Consider the following 23,878-nt stretch of genomic DNA (forward strand, 5'->3'; position numbering starts at 1 on the left):
GCCTATATTCCCCAGAGTTTAGAAGAATGAGAGATGATCTCATTGAAACATATAAAATTCTTATAGGGCTTGAAAGGGTAGATGCAGGGAGGATGTTTCCTCTGGCTGGGGAGTCTAGAACCAGGGTTCACAGTCTCAGAATAAGGGGTCAGCCACTTAGGACTGAGATGAGGAGAAATTTCTTCACTCAGGGGGTGGTGAATCTTTGGAATTCTCTGTCCCAGGGATCGATAGATTTTTTGGATATTAAGGGAATCAAAGTATATGGGAATAGTGCAGGAAAGTGGAGTTGAGGCAGAAGATCAACCATGACCTCATTGAATGGCGGAGCAGGCTCGAGGGGCCGAATGGCCTACTCCAGCTCCTAATTCTCAAGTTCTTATGAAAGGTGCTATTTAAATGCAACACCTTTCTATCTTATCTAACGTCCCTGAGTTTTTTCCCATAAGTGCTTGATTTATTTCCTCATACACCCACAAATGAAGATGGAGAGACGAAACCCACAGACGAAGTGATGTTGCGGTGAACAAGTATAACAAATAGTCCGTTCATCATATCTTGGCACATAAAGTCAACTCTGCATGTTTACAATGAGAAAGAAAGAAAGACTCCTTTCACAAACACAGGATGTCCAAAGCGCTTTACAATCATTGACATAATTTTGAAATGTAGTCACTGTTATAATATAGGACTCATGTCTGCCAAATTGCGCACAGCAATGTGAGAACCAGATAATCTGTTTTAGTGATGTTGGTTGAGGGATAAATATTGGCCAGGACACCGGGGAGAACTCCTTTGCCGCTCTTCGAAATAGTGCCGTGGGATCTATTATGTCCATCAGACAGGGCCTCGGTTTAATGTCTCATCCAAAAGACAGCACCTCCGACAGTACAGCACTCCCTCAGCACTGCACTGGGAGTGTGAGCCTAGATTTTGAGCATAAGTATTTAGTTTCTGGAAACAGAAGGCAGCCATTTTGGAATCGAGTAGCGTTTCATAATTTTATGATGCTTTTCCTCAATCCCTACAATCCACAACTGCCACAAATTTTTCCTCTAAATACCGGAGTCCGGGCAGATATGGGATGCCATTTAAGTCTTAAGCAATCAATTGTTCTTCAACATATTTGCAATTGAACATACAGGTTGAGCATCCGAAATCCGGAAACCTCGGGACCGAGGCTGTTCCGGATTCCGGGTATTTCTGGAGGAACGAGCCAAAGTAGTTTTGGGTCGAGGTAGGTGGGGTCGGGCAGCCGAGGTAAAGGGGAGAGGGAGGAGAGCTGGGGCCAGAGCAAGGTCGGGCCGCCGAGGGGAGGTCGGATTTCAGAACATTTTCCGGTTTCCGGACAACTCCGCCATGGTTCGGCCCGGTGTCCGGAACATTGCGAATTTTGGAACTCCGGATTTCGGACGCTCAACCTGAACAAGAAAAATATGCTGAAAAAGCACCTGAGACTCCATACAAACCAGAGGTTGCCAACCCTCCAGGATTGGCCTGGAGTCTCCAGGAATTTAGGACTAATCTCCAGGACGCTGCTGTGAGGAAAACCCAGGAGAAAAGTCATAGGGACATTTTCTTTGAACACTTCACTTTATCGCTTATAAAAATATTGGGAGGTGGGGGAATAAAAGGCTGTTTTACGGATGGACAAGCATCATCCAATTGGGTCATTTACTCTTTACAATTGGCCGGGGACGGACATGTCGGGGGACCAATGGCGGCAGCGTGGGGGCAGGTCATGTGATGAAAGCTCCAGCAATACATTCAACCAAAGTTGGTAACACCCATTACAAACTCTTTTCTTTGTTTTCTCTCTGTTCAAACTGCTGGAGGTTAAAATGCATGTTCTACCAGATCAGCAGAAGTAGTAAACATTGACAAGAAGTTTGGCTGGACAGGTTCGCGCCGACTCGTCTACATCCAAGTACTGGTTAAACTTTCATGTTAACAAAGAGCCGACAGGGTACTTGGTGCACTGGTAACGTGAACTGCTCCCTGCCCAGCCTCCCACCTACCACCCTCCGGTAAGCTTCAGCTCATCCACAACTCTGCTGCCTGTGTCCTAACTCGCACCAAGTCCCGCTCACCCATCACCCCTGTGCTCACTGACCGACATTGGCTCCCGGTCCCACAATGCCACCAACTCCATTCCTCTCCCTGGCCGCTGTGAGGCTGACCCTCACAACCTTGGTGTCCACTGAGCTGAGCCTCTAAACCCCATATCTACTCCATCATCACAACCATCTACTTTCACCTCTGTAACATTGCCGGTCTCCGCCCCTGCCTCAGCTCATCTGGTGCTGAAACCCGCGTCCAAGCCATTGTTACATCCGGACTCGACTATTCCAACGCTGTCCCGGCCGGCTTCCCATCTTCCACCCTTCATAAACTTGAACTCATCCAAAACTCGGCTGCCCATGTCCTAACTTGCACCAAGTCCCGTTCGCCCATCACACGTGTGCTCGCTGACCGACATTGGCTCCCAGTCCGGCTACGATTCGATCTCAAAATTCTCATCCCCGTTTTCGAATCCTTCCATGTCCTCGCTCCTCCCAGTCTCTGTCACCTCCTCCATCCCGACAACCCTCCAGGATCTCTGCGCTCCTCCAATTCTGGCCTCTTGCACGTTCCCGATTTTCATCGCTCCACCACTGGCGGCCGTGCCTTCAGCTGCCAGGGCCACAAGCTTGGAATTCCCTCCCTAAGCCTCTCCACCTCTTGACATCTTTCTCCTCCTTAAAACCTACCTCTCTGACCAAGTTTCAGCTTTGGACCACCTGTCCTAATATGTCCTTGTGTGGCTCGGTGTTGTTCTCGGAAAGTGGACTGGGCTTGTTCGGGCTGAATTTGGCCTTTTGCTACCTTCTCTGCACACAAGCTACTCCCCAAGCATTTCCTGCTGTTTTCAAAGTACTCGTATATTCAACATGATTTGTCATCCTGTTTCAGGAGAGCAATGTCAGTGCATCACTCTCCTCTTTTTACACCCGTGTCAGTAGCCGGTATCTGTTGGGCTCCACAGAGCCACGGATTCCATGCATGTAGGACGCCCTGCTAAGACACAAGACATAGGAGCAGGAGTAGGCCCTTCAGCCCCTTGAGCCTGCTTCGCCATTTAAGATCATGGCTGGTCATCGGCCTCAACTCCACTTTCCCGCCCGATCTCCATGTCCCTTGATTCCCGTAGACTCCAAAATCTTTCGATCTCAGCCTCAAATATATTCAGAGACTCAGCATGCACAGCCCTCTGGGGCGGAGATTCACAACCCTCTGAGTGAAGAATTCCCTCCTCATCTCGGTCTTAAATGGCTGACCCCTTATCCTGAGACTGTGCCCCCGAGTTCGAGACACTCCAGCCCGGGGAAACAACCTCTCAGCATCTGCCCTTTCAGAATCTTGTATGTTTCAATGAGATCACCTCACATTCTTCTAAACTCCAGAGAGTACAGGCCCATTCTACACAATAACTCCTCTTAACCTGAATTAAGCTGTAACCCGGAGGCAAATTCACAGAACCCTATCCGCGTAGCTCTGCGATACCATTCGTTGACTGCAGGTTTGCACCATCGGAGGAGGCACCGCTGGCTGGACTTGCTTGTACTACTGTTCTATAAGATCAGCTTAAACTGCTGTTCAGTCCCTAGCACTTACCCACTATATGAACATAAGAACATAAGAAATAGGAGCAGGAGTAGGCAATACGGCCCCTCGAGCCTGCTCCGCCATTCAATAAGATCATGGCTGATCTGATCATGGACTCAGATCCACTTCCCTGCCCGCTCCCCATAACCCCTTATCGTTTACGAAACTGTCTATTTCTGTCGTAAATTTATTCAATGCCCCAGCTTCCACAGCTCTCTGAGGCAGCGAATTCCACAGATTTACAACCCTCTGAGAGAACAAATTTCTCCTCATCTCAGTTTTAAATGGGCGGCCACTTATTCTAAGATCATGCCCCCCTAGTTCTAGTCTCCCCCATCAGTGGAAACAGCCTCTCTGCATCCACCTTGTCAAGCCCCCTCATAATCTTATACGTTTCGATAAGATCACCTCTCATCCTTCTGAACTCCAATGAGTAGAGGCCCAACCTACTCAACCTTTCCTCATAAGTCAACCCCCTCATCCCCAGAATCAACCTAGTGAACCTTCTCTGAACTGCCTCCAAAGCAAGTGTATCGTTTCGTAAATATGGAAACCAAAACTGCACACAGTATTCCATGTGTGGCCTCGCCAAAACCTTGTGTAGCTATAGCAAGACTACCCTGCTTTTATACTCCATCCCCTTTGCAATAAAGGCCAAGATACCATTTGCTGTACCTGCATACTATCCTTTTGTGTTTCATGCACGTAGCCCCAAGTCCTGCTGTACTGCAGCACTTTGCAATCTTTCTCCATTTAAATAATAACTTGCTCTTTGATTTTTTCCCCGCCCCGTATAGCCCCTTGACTATCCACTGTTGGAACATTGTTAGTGTCCTCTACCGTAAAGACTGATACAAAATATTTGTTCAGAGTTTCTGATAAAAACAATGCTTACACCTCACCTATCGATAATTTTTCCCTAATTGATGACTTAAGTCATTTACTGTCTTTGTGCTACCTTGGTATTGTGTTTTTCCTCCTGTCTCATTGATTATGTAATTACTGTCTCTTACCTCATCGACGATGTAATTATCGTCCCTTACTACATTGATTGCACCATTTGCTGGCTTTATACAGGAGATATGAACCGTGGAATTGGATTTCCACAGTGAATTGCATTGAATGGAATGGATTGGAAAAGGGTTAACCTCGCTTGGCTCTCACTGCAGCCACAGTTGAATCTGTTGGCTCCACGCTCCATTTACCTCGTCGGACTGACAGTACGAGCACTATCAGAGGTGATCAAGAGCACAGCTGTCGGGAGGCACCGAATGGCTTTGCGCTGGGTGGCGCTCACGGCAAACCGCCAACGATGCCAGGGTAAAGAGCAGCCACCCTCAGTACTTGCAGCAGCACCGCCACCTTGGCCACGGCCATCGTTCCATTTGCTGGCCAATAGGGCTCGCCCTCGCCCCACCCCCCCAGAGTTCAGCGAAGGTCAAAGTGCAAAACCCGCACGCAAACTGGGCGTTGCAGTCGTTCCAACTGTCGCCAAATCCGCTCCCAGCGGGTCGGAACAGGAAGGGGGCCCAATCACAGGGGCCACCGCCAGAGGCATTCGCTGTGTCGGACCCGAGGAGTTGCCCCATTGGGTTAAGCATTGTGTACCAGCGCTCTGGGATTGGAACCCTGCTCAATGGGAGGGCGTGGGGGATGGGAAGGGGAGGGGGGAGGCAGATTGGACAATGGGGCACAGAGGTCGGCTCACCCGGTTCATGGCCCCCAACCGATTCACAGCCCACCCAATTCACAGGCCGCCCGATTTGCCCGCTGTTGTAATGAACAAACGGAGAGTAAGGAGGCGTGTGAAGTGGGTGGGGCCCACCTCCACAGTCGCCTGCCCAAGATGCCCTCCCATCACGTGAGGCTCAACACATGGAGTGCTCACCCACTGCCCACTACCCGTCAGTCCTACACTGAACTGAGCTGCCGCCCCGGCAGCAGAGAGAGAGATAAATCAATCCTCACAAATCACGACTGACAATTAATCTATCTAAATTTTACATAATATATTTCCTGTTAGCGCTGCTCATTGTTAACCATCTGCTCCGGATTGTTTTGACAGGCTTGTTAAATGCTTCATTTTAAGGGTCGACTGAACAACACCCAGAGCGAGGCCTCCCGATGCCTGCATAGCGCGGGGATGACACCTTGTGCGAGACGGTCCCGTACACGAGGCTCTGCACACCGCACCGGCTTTGGAAATCGGGGAGAACACCCGTGTTTGGGAGTGGGCCTGCAGTCTTGTCTCAAGGCCGGAGCTGTAAACCGTGTGACAGGGACAGTTGTGGGGAGCTGCTGGCTGCCAGTTGCAATTGGAAAGATATTTTCTCCTTCCCCCAACACGTTGATTCCCCCGACCCCCCATGAATGAGTTTGGCTCAGTCAGTACCACTCTCACCTCTTAGTCAGAAAGGTCGTGGGTTCTAGCCCCACTCCAGGGAACTCGAGTGCATAATTTAGGCTGACACTTCAATGCAGTATTGAGGGAATCGGTTGCATTGTTGCATGTTTAATGGAGGCTTCATCTGCCTGGTTGGGTGCGGAGTGTTAAACTGTCAAAGGAGCCATTGTTCAAGAGGCCCCATCTACCCCCTCAAGTGCACGTCAAAGATCCCATACCGCTACTTGAAGAAGAGCAGTAAGGGTTCTCCTGGTTTCCGAGCCAAAATTTATCCCTCAACCAACATCACCAACATCGTTGGGGGCAAAAACACAAATGCAGATTATCTGAATGGCAGCAGATTAGGAAAAGGGGAGGTGCAACGAGACCTGGGTGTCATGATACATCAGTCATTGAAATTTGGAATGCAGGTACAGCAGGCGGTGAAGAAGGCAAATGGTATGTTGGCCTTCATAGCTAGGGGATTTGAATATAGGAGCAGGGAGGTCTTACTGCAGTTGTACAAGGCCTTGGTGAGGCCTCATCTGGAATATTGTGTTCAGTTTTGGTCTCCTAATCTGAGGAAGGACGTTCTTGCTATTGAGGGAGTGCAGTGAAGGTTCATCAGACTGATTCCCGGGATGGCAGGACTGACATATGAGGAGAGACTGGATCGACTGGGCCTGTATTCACTGGAGTTTAGAAGGATGAGAGGGGATCTCATAGAAACACATAAAATTCTGATGGGACTGGACAGGTTAGATGCAGGAAGAATGTTCCCGATGTTGGGGAAATCCAGAACCAGGGGACACAGTCTAAGGATAAGGGGTAAGCCTTTTAGGACCGAGATGAGGAGAAACTTCTTGACTCAGAGAGTTGTTAACCTGTGGAATTCTCTACCGTAGAGTGTTGTTGATGTCAGTGTGTTGGATATATTCAAGAGGGAGTTAGATATGGCCCTTATGGCTAAAGGGATCAAGGGGTATGGAGAGAAAGCAGGAAATTGCTACTGAGGTGAATGATCAGCCATGATCTTATTGAATGGTGGTGCAGGCTCGAAGGGCTGAATGGCCTACTCCTGCATCTATTTTCTGTTTCTATGTTTTCAAATTTCAACAGCTTTTTGGGGAGAGAGTTCCAGATTTTCACAACCCTTTGTGTGAATGTGTGCTTCCTGACATCAGCCCTGAATGGCCTGGCTCTAATGTTAAGGTTAATTCCGATGTAATGATAGAAACATAGAAACATAGAAAATAGATGCAGGAGTAGGCCATTCAGCCCTTCGAGCCTGCACCACCATTCAACAAGATCATGGCTGATCACCCACCCCAGCACCTCCCCCCCCCACACCCGCCCCCGACCCCCCCAGCCGCAAGGGCCACATCCAACTCCCTCCCGAACACATCCAATGAACTGGCATCAACAACTCTCGGCGGCAGGGAGCCCCACAGGCCAACAACTCCCCGAGTGAAGAAATCTCTCCCAATCCAGCCCCAAACAGCCCAACCCGCCCCATCCCAAGAGTGTGCACCCCACCGGCACTGGACCCACCCAGCACCGGGAACACTCCCCACCCCCTGTCAACTCTCACTTTAGATACACACAACAACTTGCATTTATGTAGCGCCTTTAATGGAGTAAAACATCCCACGGAGCTTCACAGGAATGTTATCAAACAAAACTTGACACACAGCCACATGAGGAGTAATTAGGACAGGTGACCAAAAGCTTGATCGAAGAGGTAGGCTTAAGGAACATCTTAAAGGAGGAAGGAGAGGCGGAGAGGCGGAGAGGTTTAGGAAAGGGAATTCCAAGCTTGGGGCCGAGGCAGCTGAAGGCATAGTTGCCACAGGTGGAGCGATCAGGGATACAGAAGAGGCCTGGATTGGAGGAGCACAGAGATCTCGGAGTGTTGCGGGGCTGGAGGGGATTACAGAGACAGGGAGAAAGGAGGCCGTGGAGGGATTTGAAAACGAGGATGGGAATCTTGAAATCGAGGCGTAGCCAGACTGGGAGCCAATGTCGGTCGGCGAGCACAGAGGCGGTGGGGGGGAACGGGACTCGGTGCGAGTTAGGACACGGGCAGCTGAGTTTTAGATGAGCTCAAGCGTATGGAGGGTACAAAATGGGAGGCCGGTCAGGAGAGCTTTGGAATAGACAAGTCTCGAGGTAACAAAGGCACGGATGAGGGTTTCAGCAGCAGATAAGCAGAGGCAGGAGCGGAGACGGGCGATATTGCAGAGATTGGAGAATTGAAGGAGGTAAGAAGGGTGCCTCATACCTGTGGAACCAAACCTCAGCATGAATCGGTCCCTTCGGGAGAGATGTTTTTTAAAAAAAAAAAGCCATTTATGTATTTGCTCCACATTATCACACGTGTGGCCTTAGGAATGTATCGAGCTGTTTGCAGTTGGCTTTTTTGTAACGCAGAACTAATACCAAATGATGTCACATGACAGTTTATCTAACTTCATAGTTCATTGGTAAATCCTGCTATTTCTTTTCTTATAACACAAGTACAGGCCATGTGAATATAATTAACGGATTAGGAACAGCAGCAGAGTGAAAAAAAATTATTTAACTGCTGATGTCAGATAATCATCTTTCTCTTCGGGGCTCTGGGTTACTTCTGCCCACGTCAATTAATTCCCAGTCCCTACACTGCCTGTCACTAACTCAGAGCAGATTCAACAGCTCACAGAGACATGATCCTAGCACAGATCTGATACCAACAGAACCCACTTATAGTGAGCCTGATCTTAACCTGGTGAGTGAGTGAGTGAATATTGACAGGCCATTCATAAGAACATAAGAAATAGGAGCAGGGGTAGGCCATTTGGCTCCTTGAGCCTGCTCTGCCATTCAATTAAGATCATGGCTGATCTGACCTTGGCCTCAACTCCACTTCCCTGCCCGCTCCCCATAATCCTTCACTCCCTTAGCGTTCAAAAATCTATCTCCATCTTAAATATATTCCATGACCCAGCCTCCACAACTCTCTGGGGTAGAGAATTCCACAGATTCACATCCTTCTGAGAGAAGAAATTTCTCCTCATCTCGGTTTTAAATGGGCGACCCCTTATTCTGAAACTATGCCCCTAGTTCTAGATTCCCCCACGAGGGGAAACGTCCTCTCTGCATCGACCCTGTCAAGCTCTCTCAGAATCTTATACATTTCAATAAGATCACCTCTCTTTCTTCTAAATGCCAATGAGAACAGGCCCAACCTGCTCAACCTTTCTTCATAAGACAACCCATTCATCTCAGGAATCAACCTAGTAAACCTTCTCTGAACTGCCTCCAATACAAGTATATCCTTCCTTAAATACAGAGACCAAAACTGTACGCAGTACTCCAGGTGTGGTCTCACCAACTGTAGCAGGACTTCCCTACTTTTATACTGCAGAGGTTGTCACCACCAAGCTCAACCCTGTCCTCACCGCACATGGGCAGAAGAGTTCTCTGGATGGTGATTGGAATCCTTGTCATGGGGTGCGGTGCCCAACTGCAGAACCCCCAACCTCCGCCCTGGCTGAGATGGGCTAACAGTGCTTGGACGAGGGTTCGAGTCCAGGTCTTTACTGATCTCCACAGGGCAGCTACAGACTCGATAAATTCACCGACTGCCCTCTTGACCCCGAACCACCCCATTTTCCTGGTCTTCGAATCCTACATCCGGCCAAAACAAAAAAAAACTTGCCTGGCTCGGTGATTTCAGTTCCCTCGCTAATTAGACTGTGGAAGTATAAATCAGGGAATTGTATTTGTGTCTAAAGTGGAATTATGCAGATACAATTAAAAAGGAGTTATCGTTTATTGTGAAGAGGGAGAATGACTATTACAACTCTTCAGTGCCACACACAAAGCTACAACATTCCTTTTATTACCACTTTACATCCAAAAAGGTATATTAAAACGATTTGTGTCAAGTACGTTTCAACAGATTGAGATCCTTTAAGTCCCCAGTGTAACTAGTATTGCACCACTGTTTCTCCTTCCCTCCCCCCCCACCTGGCACAAAGAGAGACAACAATGCCACCAGATGTCCATGACTAACAACATGGCAATGGGCATGGGTGCCGACAAAAAACAATAGTACAACGTTCTCTTGGAGAATTATAGTCAGAACTGTCTTAACCCGCAGAGTGCCAACAAGCCCAGAAAATTTCCTGGGCTGTTTTCAGCAAACACACCGTATTCCAAAAACAAACACTAACGTTACAGTAATAAAATTGGCAGGGGTAACTGCAAAAATAAATACCCAAACATACAATTTAAATGGAGTAAGTTAGATTTGTGTCTGGCCAGGGTATTAAAGGATACGGAACCAAGGCAGGTAGATGGAGTTAAGATACAGATCAGCCATGATCTAATTGGATGATGGCTCGAGGGGCTGAATGGCCTGCTCCTGTTCCGATGTTCTCAGGAGGGACTATCACAGCCAAACCTGATCCCCATCCAACACCCACATTTTCCAGCACGAGACAGTGATTTTTTTTCCCGTCCGTAGCTCAGGGATTCAGACAACTCAGCACAAGCCAGGAAATGACTGTTCTACACACCGAGCCCGGATGCCTCACTAACAAATCATGTGATGTATTCAGCCACGAGCAACTGCATGGTGCGCTGCGTAACTCTCAGTTATCGCTTCCCAGGACCTTGAAATCGCGGAGCTCCTGACTCAAGTCTTCCCTTCCTCTTGCAATCTACCGCCTCTTACTACCCAAACTTGGTGGCAATCATCGTTTCCTCAATCACTTTGTGTTCTCTCTTGTCCTCAACAGTTTTGGTGGACCTCTGCTCTTTACGTTTCCCAAGTGTCAGCAGTGACAGATTGACTCACTCAGGTGGCCGCCGTAACTGTCAGTTGTAGCTCAGTGGGCAGCACACTCGCCTCTGAGTCAGAAGGTTGTGGGTTCAAGTCCCACTCCAGGGACTTGAGCACTCAAATCTAGGCTGACACTCTGGTGCAGTGCTGAGGGCATGCTGCACTGTCGGAGGTGCCGTCTTTCGGATGAGACATTAATCTGAGGCCCCGTCTGCTCTCTCAGGTGGACGTAAAAGATCCCATGGCACTATTTCAAAGAAGAGCAGGGGAGTTATCCCCGGTGTCCTGGCCTATATTTATCCCTCAATCAACATAACAAAATACAGATTATCTGTCCACTATCACATTGCAGTTTGTGTGCAAATTGGCTGCCGCATTTCCCACAGTACAATAGTGACTACACTTCAAAACTACTTCATTGGCTGTAAAGTGCTTTGAGACGCCTGGTGGTCGTGAAAGGCGCTATGTAAATGTAAGTCTTTCTTTAGGCACTTTCGCTTCTCAATCAAAAGATTGCAGATCTAAGCCCCACTCTGGGGATTTGAGCTCACAATCTAGGTTGGTGCCACAATGCGATATTGAGGCTAGGCGGCACTGACGTCAGTGCTGTCCTGTAAAATGAGATGTCCCATCTGCATCTTGAAGGCAACAGGGCACTTAGAAGGCAAAGACTGCTCCCAGTGTCCTGGCCAACATTCATTTTTCAACCACAAATCAAAAGCAAATCAGCTGGTCATACATCACTTTGCAGATTGTGGGCTCTTGGTGTGTGTAAAATGGCTACCGTGTTTGGCGTAACATAACAGTTACGTGGGCCGCCCCGACCTGTGTGAGAACACCACCGCAGGTCGTAGCTATAAATAGAGCTGGAGCGCCGGGCCCTGGAACATCGAGGGCGATGGTGCGGCAATTAAGGGCGCGGGGCCCAGAAGAGGCGAGGGCCCAGGGGCAGCACGGGCCAGCCCACACTGCGATATGTGTGCGTACCAGGTCCTTGCAGTAGAGCAGGTCTCCAGTCATCCTGGTCCAACCCTTGCCACTGGATAAAGGCCTAGCTCTGTCGAGCCCGTGTGGTGGCTGATGTGCAACGGTCACCACACGTTAAAAAAAATCCAGGCACAGGCATCTTCCACCCCCTCAACTGGAGTTCAGGACTGGAACATCGGGTCCTTCATTGAAACATCGGTGAACTCTCGTGGAAGCAAGTCATCCTCGCTCGCGGGACCGCCTATGAACATTATTGTGTGTGAAGTGATTTAGATGTGATAAGGATCTTTAAAAATGCTATTTTGTTGTCTTGTAATTAAAAGGAACTGCTTTGCTTATCTAGATGTCTGGCTAATAAAAGAAAGAGCCCGCCTTTCATGAGCTCGGGACGTCTGAAAGCACTTTATGGCCAATGAAGTACAGTCACGGTTGTGATGTAGGAAACGGGGCGACCGAATTGCGTGCAGCAAGCTCCCACAAACAGTAGAGATGTTGACTGAGGGATAAACATTGGCCCAGGACCCTGGGGAGAACTCCCCAGCTCTTCCAATAGTGCTGTGGGATCTTTTACGCCCACCCACGAGAGAGCAGACGGGGCCTCGGTTTAACATCTCATCTGAAAGGCGACACCTCTGACCGTGCAGCACTCCCTCAGCACTGCACTGGAGGAGGGTGAGCTTAGATTTTATGCTGGAGGGGGACTTGAACCCGCATTCTTCTGACTCAGAGGCAAGAGTGTCAACACTGATCCACGGCTGACAGCTGGAAATAATGGGAATGGAAGGGAAAGACACATGGAAATTCTCGGCTCAGACTGAACCACTCAACGTTGACTTTCCAGCGAAAAGCTAGGCAGCCTTTTTAACAAAACTTAATCATAAATTTGTTGAACATGCAGAGTTTTATTGACACAAAGACATTTTCCCCATTTAATGTGTCTATCCACCGATGCACATTTTCTTCCATTTAATTACTTTAATATTTATTTGTGCCTGTCTATATTTGAATGTAATCCTGACCCTGCATTCACAGCACATCAGCTAGTCTGCGAGTCTAACCGGCCACATCATTTAAAATGTAATTAAAATATTGACAGATAGGAGAGCCTGAAAATTAATATTATTTTTCCTATTAAAGGTGATGAATTGGTAAATTACGTTGAGAAACCACATCAAGTTAAATTAATTCGGCAATGCAAAGTGTAATCACTGAGCAGGATAGGCGGGGGAGGGTGAGCGCTGGGCTGTGCTGTTTCATTTGCTGCAATTGGCACAAAATCGGTGTAACCCACGCAAAAGATCACGGAATTCAAAGCGCAAAAGATCACGGAATTCAAAGCGCAAAAGATCACGGAATTCAAAGCGCAAAAGATCACGGAATTCAAAGCGCAAAAGATCATGGAATTCAAAGCGCAAAAGATCACGGAATTCAAAGCGCAAAAGATCACGGAATTCAAAGCGCAAAAGATCACGGAATTCAAAGCGCAAAGTCCGTTCAACGCAAATCGAGATTCCACGATCTTTTGCGCCAGTTTGCCAGAAGCCAGCCAAAACTGACCGGGCCCCCAGGGTGAATGAATCACCATTGGGAGTTTCTGCGAACTGCACGTGTTTGTGGGGCTGGGAGGAGGCTCTAAAAATGAAACTGGTTCATTTGAGCGCAAGGACACTACTGGGCACGTTTTAAAAGCTTTGGAATGTCATTTTATATTAATTTACCAAGAAACTGACTCCTGTACCCCAATGTCACCAGCAGATGACACGTTGTGCACGTTTCTTTTTGAAAGTCATTTTCGTCAGGTTATTCACAAATGGTGGATTGATGCTCTGATTCAAAATGCCTATTCATTGTGATAAACCCATTTTCAGCTACACCAGGTTACCACTCAAATATATCATGGAATATTTTCAAAGCAAATTATTTTTTTTTAAATGATGTTTTGAAACACTGTGCTGGTTCTTGGCAGATTTTGTGTTTGCCGATATGCAAATGAGTTTGAGCAGAAGCCCGAGGGGAAAAAACACCCATCTCAAAACGGGTGCAATATTGGTCGCAATTTGCGCCCGGATTGCGATTGCGCCCAAAGCAGAAACTCCACCCCCGCCGTGTCCGCAGCAAGAGGTCTCCCTCACAGCTGCTTCAGGGTAGTCTTGGGTCTGTTCGATGTGCAGGTGCCAACCTGGCCTGTCACTTCAAAGGCCACTCTCTTATAAGCTAAATGGTGCCTGGTGATAAACCCGCTGATCTCAATCAGGCGCGCAGTTTAACCGCGTGTACATTCCAAGCGCAGCACAATAACTGGCTCTCTCTTTCCTTGGCCTCTGGAACACAAGGTGACACTTTGGACACTTGCACCTGGCGCGGACTGTAGCTATGGAGAAACTATTTCCTCTGGTGGGGGAAGCTAGAACAAAAGGGGCATCACCTTAGAATTGGAGCCAGGCCGCTCAGGAGTGAAATCAAGAAACACTTTTTCACACACAAAATCTGGAACTCACTCCCCCAAAAGGTTGTGGGCGCTGGGGATCGATTGGAGCTTTCACGACTGAGATCAATAATGTTATATAGGTAAACTTGTATATACTTTGTACAGCCACCAGAGGGCTCATCCTCTGGAGTCCCAAGGGATCCCATAATCCCTTGGGAGCACAGGTACTTAAGGAGGCCTCTCAGGTTGGAGAGGCACTCTGGAGAGCTGCAATAAAAGACTGAGGTCACACACTACTTTGAACTCACAGTATCCAGTCAGACTGTTTGTTCATATATAACAGATAAGATTTTTGTTGAGTAAGGGTATCAAGGGGTATGGAGGGATTCATTGAGTGACGAGGCTCAGCGGGAGGTTTTGGGGAGTGAGGAGGCTCGGTGGAGGGATTTAGGGAGTGAGGAGGCGATGCAGAGTGATTCAGGGAGTAAGGATCAGAGGGCACAACTGTGATAGCTGGAAGAGCAGGCAACCACAGATGGTGCAGAAGGTGCAAGGAATAACTGCAGCAAAAATAGAATGAGTAAACAAACAAATCCAGTCAGCTCAGGGAGGTAGAAATGTCCCTGGACCCACCAGCAGCCTGAAAACACAGGCCAGAGGCAGAGTCACGCGTGGGCCGAACAGGTCAATATTCAGCCTTTCGTGTACCGAGGTCAGGAAATGAGTTTGAACAAGGCGGACACCACCCAGTTCAGGCCTGATTGGCCTCCAAGCTGAAAGAACACTGAGGGAATCCAGCAGAGATACTCACAAGAAAAATAGTCCTAACCATGGCCAAGTTTGCGCCTTATTGATCAGTGCAATTCTCAGCCACATCAGTGCACACTTGAACTGTCGAATATAGTTTCAGCAGCAATTGATTTTTCTATTAGGTTTAATGCAGGTTACTCCTCTGAACATCTTTCCCTTCTGAGGCACTTCGAGGTACCAGTTTCCTCCCCATTTATTTTAATGGGTGCAATCTGTTTAAGTGCCATTCGCTTGTAAAAATTTCAGTTTACAGCTACATTGTCAACAAGCCTTTCGACTCATCATGGCTCGTCGGTGAAAGTTAAGAGGCTTTGAGCTGTAAGGCCGTGACGCCTGAGTCAGGAACCTAATGTAATCGAGAGCGCCGAGAAACCCAGATGAAAGGTCATGGGTCAGAGTGCACGCGGCGCGAGGAGTCTCTTTTAAGAGTCAAGGGACTGAAAGCCACACATTAATGGCAATCTTTCCAGTCTATGTAAAAGCAGCGAGCTTGCAAAAATATAACGAACTGTTGTTTAGTTCTTTGCATTAATGCTCGGAAATTCCCCCCCCCCCCCATGGCTTCAGCACGGAATGTCACGGCAAAGCTCATTTCTCCAAGTGCAGGAGTGCTGCTGTGGCTAGAGGTATGGGGATCTGCAGCTCCTGAGGAAGCAAAGCTCCATCTGGTGGTAGCAGTGTGCAGCTGCAGGCGTGACTGTGAGCCACAGAATGGCGCTGACCAAATAAGGAGTGCGCAACGTAGCATTGCTGGCCGATCGGCCATTGCTTTGCACACGGAGGAGCCGTGGCCATCAGGTGAAGTGGGGTTAGAGGTCGAGGGACCAGGAAAAACGAGTGGTTAGGATTTGCAACGCACTGCCTGATAGGGTGGCGAATTCAGATTCAATTGTAGCCTTCAAAGGGAATTGGATAAATACTTAAAGGGAATTGGAGAAATATTTGAAGGAGAAAAAAATTGCAGGAATCTGGGAAAAGAGCGGGGCAGTGGGACTAACTGGATTGCTCTTCGAAAGAGCCGGCGCAGACTCGATGGGCCGAATGGCCTCCACCTGTGCTGTACTATTCTATGATAATTCAGTCCATTGTAAGTTCAGTCAAACACTCTGCCCCTACTTTTGCATTCGCATTATATATTACTATGTCCGCCTTTATAATGGTAATTTCCTATGTAAACCAGTCACGTTGTAATTACACTCTTTCACCACTGATGGCGCTGCAACCCCTCCACTGGGCAGGGAGGGGGGAGGGGAAGCTGTAATTACAGCTTACATTTATTTTGGGAGCTTCTAATATCAACATGGGCGTAGGAATTTAAACGGGGAAAGGTGCATGCTCACAAGATATGCACACACATATATAAAATAAATTTAAGACGCAGATAAGGAAAAGGAAAAAAATTGCAGGGCTATGGATAAAGAGCAGGGCAGTGGGACTAACTGGACAACTCTTTCAAAGAGCTGGCACAGCCACGGTGGACCAAATGGCCTCCTTCTGTGCTGGATGATTCTATGATAAGCCCTGTCGAATTTTCAGGAGTGGTGTAGCGAGCAGAATGAGTCACATCTGAGATCAGGATGAAACTTCTCAATTGTTGATCCGTCGGTCAGATTTGTCTCTGCAAACACTGCTCATTGGCAGGAAGAGTCCCCGGCTGGGACAAGTAACACGGATCACCGCACTAGATTCTGCTCCGGCAAGAAAACCTCCCAGTTCCCCCCACTGGTGTCTCGATCAACACACTGCACCCTCAGAATTCTGCCCGTTACCTTCGTCTGTCAGGATCCGAGGAACCTCTTTCTTGGCCGGAGAAATACACTGGATCACATTCCCCATCACCAGCCCATCCATCTCTGCAAAGTCTTCAAACGTGCAGTTGACCCCTGCGGCGAGCTCAGGGACATTGTGAGCTTCCAGCACCAGCTGGGAGAGGAAGGGAGAGGAAACATCAATGTCAACAAACTTATTCTAGTCGGGTTCGGTCAGAACACACACCGACGTGCAAACAGACAAACCTCTCGTACTTTCCAACTGTAGAGCATTACCATTTCCCCTCACTCAGCACTCCACCCCCGGCAACCTGGCCTTTTCTCCCAACGCAACATGATATGACCCGATAGAGGGTCGGCCATTTAGGACTGAGATGAGGAGTAATTGCTTCACTTGGAGAGAGTTGCGACTCTTCGGAAGTCCCGATGCCGGAGGGCTGTGGATCTTGAGTCGTTGGGTAGATTCAAGACTGAGATCGATAGATTGTTGGACTCTAAGGGAATCAAGGGATATGGAAAATAGCGGGAAAGTGGAGCTGAGGTAGAAGATCAGCCATGATCTTATTGAATGGCGGAGCAGGCTCGAGGGGCCGAACGGCCTACTCCTGCTCCTATTTCTTATGTTCTTATTGTATTATAATCAGATAACTCTGCAAAAAAAACAAGTCTTTTCTAACTATTTTTCTCTAAATTTACAACTCTTGCCCCCCTGCCACCACCCCAATATTCTCCCTTTCTCTCCTGAAGGCAGTGACTCAGACTGCAGGAAGGTTCCTCCTGTCGATGTCCCAGCGCAGTGACGACTGTTCACGGCTGGGCCCAAGCAGTGAATGTCAGCAATATATTTAACCTGAAGTGGGGGGGGCACAGCCAGGCCTCATCCTGTCCAGCGACTACACACTTTCCAGCATGGCTCATAAGAACACAAGAAATAGGAGCAGGAGTAGGCCATACGGCCCCTCAAACCTGCTCCGCCATTCAATAAGATCATGGCTGATCATCGACCTCAACTCCACTTTGTTGCCTGTTCCCCATAACCCGTGACTCCCCTAACAGTTCAAGAATCTGTCTATCTCAGCCTTGAATATATTCAATGACCCAGCCTCCACAGCTCTCTGGGGTAGAAAATTCCAAAGATTCACAAACCTCTGAGAGAAGAAATTCCTCCTCATCGCCATCTTAAATAGCGACCCCTTATTCTGAAACTATTCCTCCGAGTTCTAGATTCCCCCACGAGGGGAAACATCTTCTCAGCATCTATCTTGCCATGCCCCCTCAGAATCTTATATGTTTCAATAGGATCACCTCTCATTCTTCTAAACTCCAATGAGTACAGGCCCAACCTGCTCAACCTTTCCTCATAAGACGACCCCTTCATCCTAGGAATCAACCTCGTGAACCTTCTTTGAACTGCCTCCAATGCAAGTATATCCTTCCTTAAATAAGGATAAGGACTCAAAGCGGAAAGCCTGGCTGGCTCAGGGCCCTGAGATTTACTGTAACATGCCTGTCCCCACTCCAGCAGAGGCCGGGAATTGGAACTGGGACCTTGCTGGTCTGCGTATTCACTGTCTCACCGTGAGGTACATCTCTTTGACAAAGAAATTAATGTGTGTGAATTAAAAAGAAAAAACTTGCATTTATACAGTGCCAATCCACAACATCCTGATGTCCTAAAGCGCTTTACAGCCTAATGAAGTACTTCTGAAGTGTGGTCACTGTTGTAATGTAGGAAACACAGCAGCCAATTTGTGCAAAGCCAGTTCCCAGAAACAGCAATGAAAAGAATGACCAGATAATATGTTTACAGTGTTCGTTGAGGGGTAAATGCTGGCCACCAGAGAGGGCAGACGGGGCCTCATCCGACAGTGGGCACCTCTGACAATGCAGCACTCCCTCAGCACGGTCACTGGAGTGTCAGCCTAGAATGCGTGCTCAAGTCTCTGGGGCAGGACTGAGCCAGCGGCAAGAGTCAATCCACTGAGTCAAGGCCTCCGTCGTGTGGCTGGAGCAAGAGAGATAGACAGACATAAGAACATTACAGGACTGCAGTGAGGAAGTGGGAGCAGTGTCGGGTCCTGTCGATTCGGGAACAGAAGCAAATGTTTCCTTGCTCCAGTTATGGCCGACTGCAGGATACTGGGTAACCATGGAAACGCCTCAGTTCTGAGCCACTGGTTTGATGTGATGGCCTCACATCGTGGAGAAAGTTCCGACACTTGAATAGTTTTTGGCAGAGATGCGACAATTCTGGTCACCATGGACACCGCATTCCTTCCTTTGACATGGATGGTTACAATCTCACTTTTAACTCTTTTCGTTCTGAGTTTTTTGTTTGTGATGCTCATCAGGTGAGGGAGTAGGCCATACGTCAGTGTGGGGGAATGGAACCCTTCCCAGACCAGCTGCAGAACAGAGTTCCCTCTACTCTGTTCAACATTATGCCTCAGTCCCAACCTCAAGAGAACACTCCCTACTGTGAGATAAGAACATAAGAAACATAAGAAGTAGGCCATTTGGCCCCTCACGCCTGCTCCGCCATTCAATAGGACCATTGGCCGATCTGATCGTTTTTCTATTTCCCATACCAGACAGCCTGCAGCCGCTGGGTAAGATGATTGACAAATGACAAGTTAGGGACGGTTTTGTGCTGGAGGAAAAACAACAACTTGCATTTATATAGCGCCTTTCATATAATAAAAGGTCCCAAGGCGCTTCACAGCGCTATGAAACAAAATTTGACACTGAGCCACTCATCGTCATAGGCAGTCCCTCGAAATCGAGGAAGATTTGCTTCCACTCCAAAAGTGAGTTCTCAGGTGACTGAACAGTTCAATACGGGAATTACAGTCTCTGTCGCAGGTGGGACAGACAGTGGTTGAAGGAAAGGGTGGGTGGGGAGTCTGGTTTGCCGCACGCTCTTTCCGCTGCCTGCGCTTGGTCTCTGCATGCTCTCCGTGACGAGACTCGAGGTGCTCAGCGCCCTCCCAGATGCTCTTCCTCCACTTAGGGCGGTCTTTGGCCAGGGACTCCCAGGCGTCGGTGGGGATGTTGCATTTTATCAGGGAGGCTTTGAGGGTGTCCTTGAAATGTTTCCTCTGCCACCTGGGGCTCGCTTGCCGTGTAGGAGTTCCAAGTAGAGCGCTTGCTTTGGGAGTCTTGTGTCGGGGCATGCGGACAATGTGGCCCGCCCAACGGAGCTAGTCGTGTGTGGTCAGTGCTTTGATGCTGGGGATGTTGGCCTGATCGAGAACACTGATGTTGGTGCGTCTGTCCTCCCAGGGGATTTGCAGGATCTTGCGGAGACATCGTTGGTGTTATTTCTCCAGCGATTTGAGGTGTCTACTGTCTACCGAGCCACTAGAGACATTGGGCCCAAACGGCGCCTAAAAAAATCCTCGGTATTCTCCACCTACTTACAGGTCCTCTGGCCCTCGGCGCAGCCAGCACGAGCTGTGGGGGGGGCGGAGCCAGGTCCCGGCGCTGAAAACAGTGCCGGGACCTCTGCACATGCGCGCTACAGTCGGCACGCAAGTGCAGTAGCTCCAGGCGCCGAACTGTGTGGGAGGGGCCCGAAGCACGCAGCCCCTAGCCCTGGCCCAATGGCCTCACTGGGGCTCCTCCCACGACCAGCTCCTGCTCCCCCCGCCGACCAGACCCGACACTCGCTCCCCCCCCCACCCCCGCCCCGACCCGACACCCGCTCCCCCCCGCCGACCAGACCCGACCCGACACCTGCTCCCCCCCCCCGCCGACCAGACACCCGCTCCCCCCACCCCCCGCCGCAACCCGAGACCCGACCCCCCGACTGACCCGACCCGCGCTCCTGTTCCCCGACCCGACCCGATCCGCCCCCACTGGACCCGACTCCCGAACTGGATCCGATCCGACCTGATCTCTCCCATCCACCCCGCCCCCCCCGCGCTCTCTCTCTCCTCCCCCCTGCTCTCTCTCTCCCTCCCTCCCCTCTCTCTCTCTCCCTCCCTCCCCTCTCTCTCTCCCTCCCTCCCTCCCTCCCTCCCCCTCTCTCTCTCTCCCTCATTTTCTATCCCTCCCTCCCCTCTCTCTCTCTCCCTCCCTCCCCCCCCTCTCTCTCTCTCTCCCTCCCTCCCCCCCCTCTCTCTCTCTCTCCCTCCCTCCCCCCCCCTCTCTCTCTCTCTCCCTCCCTCCCCCCCCCTCTCTCTCTCTCTCCCTCCCTCCCCCCCCTCTCTCTCTCTCTCCCTCCCTCCCCTCTCTCTCTCTCTCCCTCCCTCCCCCCCCTCTCTCTCTCTCCCTCCCCCCCCTCTCTCTCTCTCCCTCCCTCCCCCCCCTCTCTCTCTCTCTCTCCCTCCCTCCCTCCCCCCCCTCTCTCTCCCTCCCTCCCTCCCCCCCCTCTCTCTCTCTCCCTCCCTCCCTCCCTCCCTCCCTCCCCCCCCTCTCTCTCCCTCTCTCTCTCTCTCTCTCCCGCTCAGCGGCACGAACGGCTGCAGAATTCTCCCTGGCTGAAGCACTTTCACACAGGTAGGAAGATGGTTTATTTAATCTTTTCTTGGCTTATAAATGTTTATTCAGGTTGGATTTATTTGTATAATATTTGTAGAAGTATAAATAAGGATTTATTGTCGAATTTAATGAGTTTCCTTCCCCCCCACCTCGTTCTGGACGCCTAATTTGTAACCTGCGCCTGATTTTTTAATGTGTAGAACAGGTTTTTTCAGTTCTACAAAAATCTTCACTGGCGCCATTCTACTTTAGTTTGGAGTACATTTTCACTGTGGAAACTTTCAAATCAGGCGTCAGTGGCCGGACACGCCCCCTTTTGAAGAAAAAATTCTGTTCTAAACTAGAACTGTTCTACCTGACTAGAACTGCAGAAAAAAAAAAGTGGAGAATTGCGATTTCTAAAATAGTCCGTTCTCCACCAGTTGCTCCTAAAAATCAGGCGCGAATCATGTGGAAACTTGGGCCCATTAGGACAGGTTGCTCACAGAGACAGGTTTTAAGGAGCATTTTAAAAGAAAGAGATGTAGAGAGGCAGAGAGGTTTAGGGAGAGAATTTCAGAGCTTAGGGCCGAGGCAGCTGAAGGCATGGCTGCCAAAAGAACTAGACTGACACTGCCCTGACACGGCCTGACGTTTCACGTAAAGCCCCCTAACAGACAACAGAGACTTTCATCTCATCGATCGGGGCTGATTTGAACCCAAATCTCAGACATGAAAGGCCAGTGTCCTGTCACACTGTTCCCAATTGCTCATTCTCTTCAACAAAAATAAATAAATCCAGGAACTAATTGGTCAGGGATACAAGCAAGATTACTGCGCTGACGTTTGAACTAACCTACATCTCAACTATTGCGCCGAAGCCATTGGCAGAAAGTACTGGTCATCATGAATATTGTTGCTGGGTCCCTGGGGCTTCAATGGTATTGGGGGCCTCCATCACAAAAGAGAAACGTGGGCTTGTTCTCCACAGGGCTAGGTGGCATGCAGCTTAGACGTGAAAGGCAGTCGTTTTAATATTTGTTCGTCCAGGAGCTTTCCCGAAGATTCTTGCTGAAGCAACACATCCAGACACACTCTTCTCTCAGATTACCTTCCGATGGAGCGGCCCAATTGAAACCCCTTCCCATTTACGACTGACGTTGTGCATTACATCTAAAGGGTAAAAGCCTCTCAACTAGGCCAGCACAAAAATTTAAGCTAATTTTCTCAAGAGGCACACTGAGGTACCAAGATTTTTTTTTCTTCATCTCATTTCCTGACCTCCCCACACACTCTTATCTGTCCTGATATTTTTTTTCAAAAAAATCAGAGAGGATGGCTTGAATTCAAGGCCACAAAATAATAACCTGTCTCTTACAATTTCCACCACAAATTGGAGACGATTTTTCGCCTAGGCCCCAAATTACATTTCAGAGCAAGTGATGTTGGCAGGCTGTGCAGAGAAATAATTTGCTGTTGGAATACAAGACCTGTCATTTTTTATCAGTAAATGGAAGTTGGCAAGGTGTAATTTCATAACCTATGTTTTAAAATAATACACTGTCCCTTTTTCCATTTCCTGCTGAAATTACATGTAGCTGGATATCAGGTTCGGCGAATTACATGGCCACACAATGGGGCCTCTCACTTTCTATCTTCTCTCTCCTCGCCCCCACCCTCACCCCTCACCCCCCCCCACCCCACGCCCCCCCCCATCCCACGTCCCCCCATCCCTCGCCCCCCCTCCACCCCAAGGCTGCCTCACTTCAAGCAGAGAGGATGCCACAGTCATGTGACCACCTGGAACAAATCTCTTCTAATTGAGCCTGAAGGCACGATTGGAAATAATGGGAATGCAGGCTTTCTTTCAAATGGGCAAACGGGATAATGGCAAAGGAATGGAGCTTCCAAACAGCGAGTGTCAAATGCTGCTGTACAGCTATTTAACATATGCAGTGCTACGATTGAAACACGGGAATAATTGGTTTGCTTTCAACAAGAGTAATTTGATGTACTGCAGTGGCCAGTCAACACCATGCAACAGTGATAAGATTACTCCACCAGGGCTGGGTGGGTCATAGAAACATAGAAACTAGGTGCAGGAGCAGGTCATTCGGCCCTTCGAGCCTGCACCACCATTCAATATGATCATGGCTGATCATGCAACTTCAGTACCCCACGCCTGCCTTCTCTCCATACCCCCTGATCCCTGTCCGTGGGTTGGCGGGCAGTTCTGGCAGCTCTGGTAAACCCATGGAGAGCGCAATTCCTCAGGAGGCGGAGATGGAGGATGAGGTGGAGGTGGAGGTGGAGGTGGAGGTGGAGGTGGAGGTGGAGGTGGAGGTGGTGGAGGAGGAGGTCTTTTTTTTGTATTTGCATTACCTGATACCGGGCAGGATCCGAGTGAATCTGCATTGTAACCAATCGAAAACCTCAATATTCTTCCATAGTGTGAAGCCCATTCCCGTTCTTAAACAGCAGCAAACTCTCCCCAACCCCACCATGCTTTTGTTTTGTAGGAAAAGAAGGAAGGGAGACTATTAAAGCACATCTGTTGAACGGTACAG

General features: G+C 49.1%; 1 protein-coding gene across 1 annotated transcript in view; it reads right to left on the reverse strand.

Annotated features, from left to right (window-relative positions):
* plxna4 (plexin A4) overlaps positions 1 to 23,878 on the reverse strand; it is a 647,412-nt gene that overhangs the window by 199,863 nt on the left and 423,671 nt on the right. Inside the window, exon 7 of the mRNA XM_070897188.1 lies at positions 16,851 to 17,004. Within this exon, the coding sequence (XP_070753289.1) occupies positions 16,851 to 17,004 (154 nt within the window). The remainder of the gene's footprint in view (positions 1 to 16,850; positions 17,005 to 23,878) is intronic.

The sequence above is a fragment of the Pristiophorus japonicus genome, chromosome 13, assembly GCF_044704955.1.
Source record: "Pristiophorus japonicus isolate sPriJap1 chromosome 13, sPriJap1.hap1, whole genome shotgun sequence".
Classification (NCBI taxonomy): domain Eukaryota; kingdom Metazoa; phylum Chordata; class Chondrichthyes; family Pristiophoridae; genus Pristiophorus; species Pristiophorus japonicus.